Below are 12171 nucleotides of genomic sequence, written 5' to 3' on the forward strand. Positions count from 1 at the left end.
AACTGTAACAAGTCGCGTAAGGCGAAAATACAATATTTAGTCAAGTAGCTGTCGAACTCACAGAATGAAACTGAACGCAACGCAACGCAGCAAGACCGTATACTCGTAGCATCGTCACTCCACCGCCCGTGGCAAAGGCAGTGCCCGTGGAATTGACAAGAAGAGCGGGGTATTCGTTGCGCTAAGAAGGATAGCACGCTTTTCTGTACCTCTCTTCGTTTTAACTTTCTGAGCGTGTTTTTAATCCAAACATATCATATCTATATATTTTTGGAATCAGGAACCGACAAGGAATAAGATGAAAGTGTTTTTGAATTGATTTCGAAAAAAAAAATTTGATAATAATTTTTATATATTTAATTTTCAGAGCTTGTTTTTAATCCGAATATAACATATTTATATGTTTTTGGAATCAGCAAATGATGGAGAATAAGATAAACGTAAATTTGGATCGTTTTATAAATTTTTATTTTTTTTTACAATTTTCAGATTTTTAATGACCAAAGTCATTAATTAATTTTTAAGCCACCAAGCTGAAATGCAATACCGAACCCCGGGCTTCGTCGAAGATTACTTGACCAAAATTTCAACCAATTTGGTTGAAAAATGAGGGCGTGACAGTGCCGCCTCAACATTCACGAAAAGCCGGATATGACGTCATCAAAGACATTTATCAAAAAAATAAAAAAAACGTTCGGGGATTTCATACCCAGGAACTCTCATGTCAAATTTCATAAAGATTGGTCCAGTAGTTTAGTCTGAATCGCTCTACACACACACACACACACACACACACGCACAGACAGACAGACAGACAGACAGACACACATACACCATACCCTCGTTTCGATTCCCCCTCGATGTTAAAATATTTAGTCAAAACTTGACTAAATATAAAAAGAGGCGTAAAACGACACACATGACTCATTTCATGCGCCATCCGTTACTCATCAGACTGCTAGATTTTTCGTAAACACCAAGGCCACAAAGAACTACACTGTTCCGAGAATATTTGCTCAGGCGTCAGGTAATACTGTTTTAAATTATATTTCTTTCTTTTTCCAAATCGGGGAGAGGGTGAGGTGGGGGATGAGGCAGAGTTTCAGATGTGCGTGCGTGCGTGTGTGTGTGTGTGTGTGTGTGTGTGTGTGTGTGTGTGCGATTATGATACACGCTCACAGAAAAAAAGGATAGTGGACAAATCAAACCGATGCACAAACGGTCAGAATCTCTGTGTTCAGTCAGTCAAAACCCTTTATTTGAATCAAGGGAAACAACTCATGAGCACTTATCTGAAGTGTGTATTGTTTGCAAGATCCGCTTCCACGAAATAGCTGTGACTGTGTTCACACTCACACACGCGCGCGCGCGGTTAATGTTGGTTTCTTTGATCCGACTCGCTTCCAATCCCACTGTTCTGATGTCTCTATCTAAAAGTCCGTGCAAAACGCGCGAGGACATTTTAACCTCGATCCGATTCTATTCCGTTCCAACTTTTTTAAATTTCTCGATCTAAACCTCCGGGCAGAAAGTGCCGAACCCATACGAACGTTCCCGATAAAAGTCCGGGCGGAATTGCGCGAGGACATTTGAACCAATCAAAGACGAGTATAGCTCGAAAGTCCTCGCGTAATTCCTCGAGGAATTGCGCGAGGACATTAAAAGTCCGGGCGGAATTTCTGACCAATCAACGACGAGAATAGCTCGAAAGTCCGCGAGGAATTCCGCGGGGACATGGCGTATCTGGCGTTCCATATTATCAATATGTTTTTGTTTCTACAGGCTCAGGCAAATCGTACACCATGGTGGGGACATCACACCCAGGCGGTGTGACCGGCTGTTTGACCTCATCGCGGATTTGACCACTCATATATTATCTAGTTTATATCTCTGTGATTTCTGTTCTTTCTACAGGCTCAGGCAAATCGTACACCATGGTGGGGACATCACACCCAGGCGGTGTGACCGGCTGTTTGACCTCATCGCGGATTTGACCACTCATATATTATCTAGTTTATATCTCTGTGATTTCTGTTCTTTCTACAGGGTCAGGTAAATCCTACACGATGATGGGGACTCGAGACCAGAAGGGCATCATCTCACGGCTGGTGAATGCGCACGCATGTTTGACCACACTGCTAATTTAACATGTTTTGAGTTCTGCGGTTTGTGTGCTAAGGGATTTCTATGATTTCTGTGCTTTTCAGGGTCTGGCGTCCTGTTTGACGAAATCGCTTTTCTGCCTAAATTCAAATTTGTTTGTTCAATTCTTTGCTTTCTGTCTCTCTACAGGCTTTGGCAAGTCTTGTGACCGTCTGTTTAGCCGCCTGTTTGACCACAGCTCTGTCTGCCTGAACTCAAATGTTTGTTCAACTCTTTGCTCTTTGTGTCCCTACAGGGTCTGGTAAATCGTAACCATGATGGGGACTCGAGGCCAGAAGGGCATCTACCACACCTGTGTTACCGTCGCGGATAGGAACCACTCATATCTCTAGTTTATATCTTTGTGATTTCTGTTCTTTCCACAGGGTCTGGTAAATCATACACCATGATGGGGACTCGAGGCCAGAAGGGCATCATCCCCAGGCTGTGTGACCGCCTGTTCCACTACATCAGGGACACAGCTCTACTACATGAGCTTAAATGTTTGTTCAACTCTTTGCCTTCTGTGTCTGTGCAGGGTCTGGCAAATCGTACACGATGATGGGGACTCGAGGCCAGAAGGGCATCATCCCCAGGCTGTGTGACCGCCTGTTTGACCTCATCAAGGAGCGCCAGCACGGCGAGCTAGCCATCAAGGTGGAGGTGTCCTACATGGAGATCTACAACGAGAAGGTCCACGACCTCCTCGACCCCAAAGGGTAAGGTCACGCTCAAGGTCGATAAGGTTTGGGATGTCCATATATAGGTCAAAAAGATGAATAGATCTTACAGACAAACGACATGATTACACAAACAAAGGGTAAGGTCACGCTCTCAAGGTCAAAAAGGTTGCGGATGTCCATATATAGGTCAACAAGATAGATCTTAAAGACAAACAACACTGATTACACAAACAAAGACGCCTTCTTGACCCCCACTTCCATACCTCTGTTTTGACCTTTAAAACGAAACAAAAGTTCGAGAAGGCATTAACGGGAATAATGGCGTCCTTTGAAAATGCTGACACTTCTTTGACAAAATCGATTTTTCAAATTACCACTCGCTGCACGGATAAAAGAACTGACGTCATTGCTGCAAACTAGATAATAAGACAACGCCATTCTTTTCTCTTGTCCCCCAGGCCTTCCCCATCACCTCCTGAACGAAAAAGAAAAAGATTGAAAGAACAAGAAACACAGAAACATGGCTGGTATACACGAATTATTTTTGATTACCCAGGGACATAAAACACATTCAAACGCGAGCAGGAAACAGAAAAAAATGAAAAAAATATCTGTGATTTTTGGGTGTCTCTCCCCAGACGCATGAGTTGTTCCCCTTTGCTTGTATCCGAGTTGATCTGCTGTTAAAAGCTTCTATCTTTCTCTGTCATTCTCTCCCTTCCCCCTTGGGCGCTCCATAGCCTCGTTCAGCCCTATTTGTCTTTGTCGGGTTTTGCAGCTTGCACTTTGCTTTATTTTATTTTTCGACTTTAAAGGACCCTTCATGTGCGTGCCTCTCCGTCTATGTGTCTATCTGTTCGTTCGTGTGTCCGTCCGTCTGCCCGTCCGTCCGTCTCTGTCCATCTCTCGAATATTCACATGGGTTTTTTCCCGCAAATGTAATGCTGTTTAGTTTACCGCTTTTAGATATCGCTGTCAGTCTATTTAGCATTTGTATTTAGAAATTATCCTCTTGGTGATAGTTTGCTTTAGAGTTAGGTGCCGGCCTTCCAGTATTCCTGGTGCAAAATGTGTAACACTCACGCACAATTGCCGTTTTAAAGAGAACTTTGGGATTTACACTTGCTCGGCGCACAGGACAATCCCTGTTGTTAGGAATACACGGAAACATAAAGGATCCACACCTCCCCCTCCCTCCACCGACATCCCCATCATCGGTCATGTAATCGCCTCCTCTGTCTCTTCTGACTGTGACACTCCCTGTCAGTCCCTCTCTCGGTGTCTCTGTCTCCGTGTTTCTGTGTCTATGTCTGTGCCTATGTGTCTATCTTTGTCTCTGTCTATGTGTGTCTCTCTCTATATATCCCTGTATGTCCCTCTATGTCTGACTAGCTATGCCTGTCTGTCTCTCTCTGTCTCTCTCTGTCTCTCTCTCTCTCTCTCTCTCTCTCTCTCTCTTTCTATTACTGTCCAGGGACTCTCTCTCTCTCTCTCTCTCTCTCTCTCTCTTTCTCTTACTGTCCAGGGACTCTCTCTCTCTCTCTCTTCTCTCTCTCTCTCTCTCTCTCTCTCTCTCTCTCTCTCTCTCTCTCTCTCTCTCTCTCTCTCTCTCTCTCTCTAATGTGATGTATAATGTCATGTATGTCTATAACGGACAGGTTGGAAGATTAGGTATCGCCTTCATCCTTCATCCTTTCGTAATAAAGATCTGAATCTCTCTCCCCCCCCCCCTCTCCCCCCCCCCCGCCCCCCCCCCCCCCCCCCCCCCCCCCTCTCTCTCACCTTCTCTCCTAAGTCCAAGTTTGGCTTCCCTGTCCTATAAGACAAAATCTGTACCTTTTCTCTGTCGTCCCCAGCGAACGACTTGTTGCTCTTTCTTCAGCGGCGGGTGTGTGGACAAATGGCGTGTTAGTCCAGACGGACGATATACCCAAAAGGCTGTTTGCCGATTGATCACTTGCGCTCCCTCCCACCGCACAAAAAAAACCCACCATCGTCCACCTACAGGGGAGCCTGTTGAACAGTTGCTCTCTTCACGAATAAAATGATAGTAGATTTTTGTATGAGAAAAAGAAGGAGGTATAATATCGGTGGTAAAGGATATCAAGCCTGATATTCATTGACCGAAGTCGACTTCAGGAAGTCTACTCCCCAAAGCTCGCTGCCCAAAGCTTTGGCTCTGATTGTTCGGTAAATAGACTTCTCGAAGTCTACTTCTTTAAGCTCGCTGCCCAAAGCTTTGGCTCTGAATTTTTGGTGAATAGACTTCTCGAAGTCTACTTCTTTAAGCTCGCTGCCCAAAGCTTTGGCTCTGATTGTTCGGTAAATAGACTTCTCGAAGTCTACTTCTTTAAGCTCGCTGCAGGAAGCTTTTGCGCTGATTTTTTGGGGAAAAAACTTCGCAGTCTTCGGGAAGTCAACTTTTGAATCAATTGAGGACAGTCTTTATGGAAAGCAGAATGGGTTCAAGTTGGCTAGAAAAGAACAGATTTGGTTTCGATAAGGTTACAAAAGAAAGAGGTTGGAACGGCATATCATGCACATACTGAAGCATATTTTGCAACGCAGTTTTCCTATGACAAAAAGAAAACAAACTTGTTCGTTTGACACAGTATTCAAACCCACAAACAAATTACCGAGTGTCAAGAACAGATTTTGTAATCAGGAAAGAATGGGGGGGGGGGGGGGGGAATGCCGTGAAGATTCACACCTAATACCCGAGGGGTATCATTCTCATGGCGAGTAAAATCGCCTAAAACAGGGGATGAAGTCTTGCGGCATTTTACGACAGGTTTGGGTGTGCCATGACCGGTCGATAAATTGCAAGACGGATGGATCGCCGGTGGCGCAGCGGACAGGCAGAAAGCAGAAACGAGGCCCGGCTCAGTAAAGAAGGGAGACAACTCCTTGCAGCCAGGGAAAGATAAATCCAATATTTTCCTGTCAAGCAGCGGCCGCGGGTGAAGGGATTTACAGGGTCACATGACTGGACTCTTGATTTCCGCAAGATCTCGCGAGAAAATGTCGCGATTGAGGTGGGGGGGGGGGGGGGGGGGGGGGGGTAAGAGGAATTGGAGGGCGATGCGATAGGGAAGGGGGGTTGTTTCAGAGATGCTCAGATTACTGAACGGTTGATTTTCGCGTTGAGATGTCGTAAAAAGAACAGTTTACGAGGGGATAAGAGGGAAGATACTGCAGAGAGAGAGAGAGAGAGAGAGAGAGAGGGGGGGGGGGGGGGCATCGGAGCTAAAACAAGCAGCAACCAGAATATCCAAAGCCAAGACGGGAGTGCGGAAACTATTGAAAGAGAATGAACAGAAAAGAAAGGGAGGAACGAGGGCGTTCGAAAGGATTTACGAGCGTGACTGGATTAAACATTTCTTGTGGAAAATGAAGCTTTTTAAGAGAAGTTGAGGGGGGGGAGGGTGTTGATCTCGATAGGATTTGTTAGCTTGACTCATTGGAATTTTGATTTTTGTTGAATTTTACAACATGACTCCGTCGGTGACGTTTTGGTTCAGGAGCTTTGAATTCCTTCGCAGCAGGACTAGAAATGCCGTGACAAGTTTGTGCTTATTAAAATTAAAGGAGCGAAGATTGTGAGGGTGAGTTGAGAAAGGTTTATGGTCATCTTATTGATGATTGTTCATGTCCCACAGGTTCATTGCCTGTTAAGGACTGCAATGGTTATTCGCTAACAAGGTTACAGCAATTTGTTTTCATTGTAGGAATGTGAGAAGATTTAGGTGACGCTCAGTTTTTTGGGTTTTTTTTTTCCTTTTTTTCCCCCTGTCCCTACACCTGTTTCTTGTTCCGGTGTGCTCTCACGCCGCCCCGTCCCTGCACTCACTGGTCCATCCACATCTGAATTTCGTTCCGCTGCCAGACTTGTCGATTTTACACACGCTCCAGGGGGGATGTCGGGTCGCTGCGGTAGGCTACCCTCGGAAGATGACACTGCACTTCTGCTGAGTCACTTCGGCGGTGTTCAGTAGTGGGACTGTCCCGAGCCAACGGACGCACCCCACTACCTACTATGACTTCTACTAACGACGCTCAGTTTAGTGTTATGTTATATGAAGTCTTATATCGCGCGCGTATCTCCAGACTCGGACTCAAGGCGCAGGGATCTATTTATGCCGTGTGAGATGGAATTTGTTTACACAATACATCACGCATTCACATCGACCAGCAGATCGCAGCCATTTCGGCGCATATCCTACTTTTCACGGCCTATTATTCCAAGTCACACGGGTATTTTGGTGGACATTTTTTTTTTATCTATGCCTAACCAATTTTGCCAGGAAAGACCCTTTTGTCAATCGAATCGTGGGATCTTTAACGTGCACACCCCAATGTAGTGTACACGAAGTGTGGACCTCATGGTTGTAATGCTGGAAGAATACCAGAACGATGTTCTTAATTAGACTTTTAGAACCGTTCACAAAGTGAGAGAGAGAGAGAGGGGGGGGGGGTGTGAAACGGAGAGGTAGAGAGACAGACAGACAAACATCTTTGCCATTTTCCTGCTGTTTCTTCATATTTTCTTAATGTCTTGTTTTCTTTAAATTTAGGATGTTTTCTCCACTTTCTTTATTATTCGCCTTCGCTTTTATTTTATTTTTTAAATCGTTCAAAGGAAAGTTATTAAGATTATCAGCCGGTATTTCTGAGGCATTCTCTCACATGACGTGGTAGCTAGGAGCTTCTGTTAATATTTATTTGACAGCAGAGCCATTACGCGGTGCACGGAGGTATTACTAGGGAATCTACGGGATCAAAAATGGGCGTTGAAGATTTAGAATCTGCAGTTAGCTTCTTAAACGTGATTGCGTTGCAGTGTGCGATCAAGCGAATCTGGTCATGGTTTTGTCATTTGAAGGGAGTTTGAACGAAATGTTTATGTTGTTTGATTGCACGACTCTGTAACAGGGCTGGACCTAGTGTGTGAGTCAGTTGGAAGGGGCTTCTAAAACAAGGCTTAGGTTCAGGGGCTGGCCAGGCCGGGGGGGGGGGGGGGGGGGGAGGGGGGATGAAGTTGATATTTAGCATTTGAAAGGGGTACCCCCCGCCCGAGTGCTCTTAATTTTAACAGGCACCGTACGGTGCTAATTCCATATATCGCGTACGGTTGCTGTGAAACAAGCAAAGAAAAACATTTCCTTTTCCTTTTCATTCTCATTACTTTATTGTCCCATCGCTGGGAAATTCGGGTCGCTTCCTCCCAGTGGAAAGCTAGCAGCAACGGAGTCGCGCTACCCAGGTGTCTGCGTGTTTAGGTGTATTCAGCCACCTGCACTTATGGTAGAATGACCAAGGTCTTTTACGTGCCATTGTGATGACACGGGGGTGGGACATGGCTTCCGTCTCTGGGTCTGCACATAAAGTTGACCCGTGTCCGCCCCGGCCCGAATTCGAACCTGCGACCTTTTGATCACAAGTCCAGTGCTCTACCAACTGAGCTACCGCGTAAGGCGAAATTACTACATTAAGTCAAGCTGTGGAACTCACAGAATGAAACTGAACGCACTGCATTTTTTCACAATGACCGTAGTCCGCCGCTTGTGCATAACGGAGTGAAACTGACGAGCCTGTTCAGCGCGGTAGTGGTTTCGCTGTGCTGCATAGCACGCTTTTCTGTACCTCTCTTCGTTTTAACTTTCTGAGCGTGTTTTTAATCCAAACATATCATATCTATATGTTTTTGGAATCAGGAACCGACAAGGAATAAGATGAAATTGTTTTTAAATCGATTTCGGAAATTTAATTTTGATCATAATTTTTATATTTTTAATTTTCAGAGCTTGTTTTTAATCCAAATATAACATATTTATATGTTTTTGGAATCAGAAAATGATGTAGAATAAGATGAACGTAAATTTGGATCGTTTTATATAAAAAAAATTATTACAATTTTCAGATTTTTTATGACTAAAGTCATTAATTAATTTTTAAGCCACCAAGCTGAAATGCAATACCGAAGTCCGGCCTTCGTCGAAGATTGCTTTACAAAAATTTCAATCGATTTGATTTAAAAATGAGGGTGTGACAGCGCCGCCTCAACTTTTACAAAAAGCCGGATATGACGTCATCAAAAGTATATCGAAAAAATGAAAAAACGTCCGGGGATATCATTCCCAGGAACTCTTATGTGAAATTTCATAAAGATCGGTCCAGTAGTTTGGTCTGAATCGCTCTACACACATACACGCACAGACACACACACACACTCATACACCACGACCCTCATCTCGATTCCCCCTCTATGTTAAAACATTTAGTCAAAACTTGACTGAAAGTAAAAAGGCAAAAAAAAAAAACATTCTCTACCTTCAATTTCATTCCCATTCTCTTTCTATTCACATTCACCACCCCCCCCCCCCCACCCCCACCCCGTACCCCATCCACCCTACACACACACTCTTCCAGTCTTCCACTAGCCTGCGTTAAATCTTGCAGTCAGTCTGAGAAAAAAGTACGCAAGTGATATATATGCGTTGTGCCCAACTTGGGGATACAAGATAAACTTGACTCTGCGTTACAAGAATGGTAAAGTTAGTTGAAGGGGGAAGGAATTTTCACGTCACTTTTGTAAAGAAGGATTTAGCGATAGCCCGGCTGTGGCGGTGATCTCCCTTTCTGTCGATCGATTTTGTGTCAGTTGGCCAAGCTGAAGAGTTTCTTCCCTTGCGCTATAACAACCGCATTGGCGGATTGGAATTGGGGTTGTTAAAGTCGTCCCTCTCCAGATAACGCCAATTGTCATCAGTTTTTAAAGAGAGAAGGGAAAGAAAATGAAACTGCTCAACTATTGTGTCGAGTATTTCGTTGTCAAATGGATATAGTTTGAACGTGGCTATTATTGCACTGTGGTCGGTGGGTTTGCCAGATAACGAAAGCGTAATGCTTGTGCTATCGAGTATGACGTGTTGTGTGCGAAGAGGAAAGGAGTGGGGTGTGGGGAGGAAGGGGGGGAGGGGATAGTGACGCTTGGTTAAGCGGAACTTCTGGGTTCTGTTATGTTGGAAGGAATACATAAATACATGTAGGGAAATAGTTGAATAAATGTATAAATAAACAGGTGATTTGAGACATTAACAGACATATGGATGTATACAATTATAGATGTGGGCAAATAACGAAACAAATGGCCATCAAAAACACATAAGATAATGGCCAGGATTTGTTCCATTTGCAAAAGAAACTAGCAGCCTTCACATAGGAAGGGAGATAACTCAATTCTGTCCAGCAGGTTCCATTGTGGATAGCACTCCGTATTGGCGAGTTTGCTCCCTTATATTGCTTCTGGTAAATCGACGCGACGAAGGCAAGTTAGCACCCTGGAGTTCGTTGTTAGTAGAACGCAAATTATAGCAGAAATCAAAGCAAATACATTCGTGTCTTTTTCCATTCTTTATGTTTTATATTTGTGTCCTGTTAAACTGTTTCCCCCCTTTGTAAATGTTATCTTGTATTCTTTTCCTATATGCACCATTTTCTTCCTGGCCTTGTGTATGATGCACTAGGCCAAGATCCTGTATTCGTTGTCAGAGTAACAGTAACACGAAAATACCAAACATACATCCACGGAAATGGGCGTATGTCTGCCTAAAAGGCGGGGTACATACGGTCATGCATGTAAAATCCCACTCAAGCAAAGAACAGGAGTGTACGTGGGAGTTTCAGCCCATGAACGAAGAAGATGAAAAAATAGGTTTATTTTATTTTTTAAATGATGTTTGCGTGTGTTGTATGATTGCAGAACTTGAAAATGAGAGACTACAACATCCTAGGTCCCTAAATGTGTTTATTTCTACGGTTATGTCAAGGAATCTAAATAGTGTTTTTAATGAATTGTGTGTGTGCTGTGTGATTGCAGAAGCCAGCAGAACCTGAAAGTGAGAGAACACAACATCCTTGGTCCCTATGTGGATGGCCTCTCCCTCTTGGCGGTCAAGTCCTATGAGGTCAGTCACTGATTTCCTGTTCTGCCACGGTCAAAGATGTTAAGTTAGTATGTTACCTGACTTATCTGTAAATCTTCGTCTGAAGCCAGATATTTAACTTTGCATGTGAATTCTTCCAGATGAAATCCACAGAAACTGTTTCCCCATTATTTACATAAATGTCCTTAATGACGTCATGTCCGGTTTCTCATAAAAGTTAAGGCCGCACTGGGGAGATTACTTTGTTACCACATTATTAAGACAAATATCTTCAATGACGTGATATCCGGTTTTTCATAGAAGATGAGGCCGCACTGTGGTGATCATAGTTACCCCATTATTTAGATCAACGTCTTTCATGACGTCATATACATTTTTCATAAAAGTTGAGGCCGCACTGTGGTGATCAACGTCGTCATGTTCAAATCGTTGTGGAAGGTTGGTGACTGTTTGTGTTGCTCAGGACATTGACAACCTGATGACGGAGGGCAACAAGTCGCGGACTGTGGCGGCCACCAACATGAACAGTGAGAGCAGTCGCTCACACGCCGTCTTCAACATCATCGTCACTCAGACACTTCTGGACACGGCTTCGGGGGTGAGTAAAAGCTTTGCTGTTGTGCTTCTTGTAGGAAGAGCTGTTCTTTGCCTTGTATTTTACGATTAAACTAAAAAAATGTTCCCGTAGTTAGACCAGTCGCAAGCATGATCATACACAAATCAAAAAACGTTCCAAAATTCAAAATAAAAAAAACCAAGAATGGTAGGTTACTTGAACGTTTAATTATTGACAAAATAAAACGTTACATTTACAATGTACTCACGTTAAAATGACGAACACGGAACGAATAACGGCACTGCATTCTGTCTGGTCATTTGTCGGTTTGTGCAGTGCAGTTGTTTTGTCAGTTGTTCTCCTCTTTATTTGTTCTATCGTCTTTCTTCTTCTTTTTTGTGTGTGTACTTTTGTGTTTTTGTGCCTGAAGAAGACCCTTAGGTCGAAACGTCGCCGTTATTCGTTCCGTGTTCGTCATTTTAACGTGAGTACATTGCTTTTTGGTCTCTTTATTGTTCCCTCTCACATGCAGTCGCCATTGTTTAATAATAGTTACATTTACAGCACTGTATGTCTACTTGAAAGACCACTGGGTCGACGAACTGTAAATGTAACGTTTTGTTTTGTCAATGATTAAACGTTCCAGTAACCTACCATTCTTGTTGTTTGATTATGATCATACACAGAAAGGCAAAGAGGCATGTACGCACACACACTTGTACGCTCCTGTCAAGACACATTCACTGTGTTGTTATTGGTGTAAGTTTTCTTGCACCTAGTTAGAGAACATGCGTATTAGCGTCCCTCTCTATGTTTGTTTGTCCGTCTGTCTCTGTCTGTTTGT

At 43.7% G+C, this 12171-nt stretch overlaps 1 protein-coding gene across 1 annotated transcript; it reads left to right on the forward strand.

Moving 5' to 3' along the window:
* Positions 1–2685: 2685 nt before the first annotated feature.
* Positions 2686–11484, forward strand: LOC138957061 (kinesin-like protein KIF13A). Its single transcript, XM_070328231.1, has 3 exons — positions 2686–2861; positions 10705–10792; positions 11235–11484. Exons 1-3 carry the CDS (start codon positions 2701–2703, stop codon positions 11436–11438), a joined length of 453 nt encoding a protein of 150 aa, XP_070184332.1. The 5' UTR covers positions 2686–2700; the 3' UTR covers positions 11439–11484.
* Positions 11485–12171: the final 687 nt, after the last annotated feature.

This window comes from Littorina saxatilis, unplaced genomic scaffold, assembly GCF_037325665.1.
Source record: "Littorina saxatilis isolate snail1 unplaced genomic scaffold, US_GU_Lsax_2.0 scaffold_1466, whole genome shotgun sequence".
Lineage (NCBI taxonomy): Eukaryota > Metazoa > Mollusca > Gastropoda > Littorinimorpha > Littorinidae > Littorina > Littorina saxatilis.

Excerpts from the sequence above, each read along its gene's own strand:
- LOC138957061 (XM_070328231.1), top strand. The coding sequence starts at position 2,701 with ATGATGGGGACTCGAGGCCAGAAGGGCATCATCCCCAGGCTGTGTGAC. Across the intron at positions 2,862-10,704 it reads GACCTCCTCGACCCCAAAGG|AAGCCAGCAGAACCTGAAAG; the intron begins GTAAGGTCACGC and ends GTGTGATTGCAG. Across the intron at positions 10,793-11,234 it reads TGGCGGTCAAGTCCTATGAG|GACATTGACAACCTGATGAC; the intron begins GTCAGTCACTGA and ends TGTGTTGCTCAG.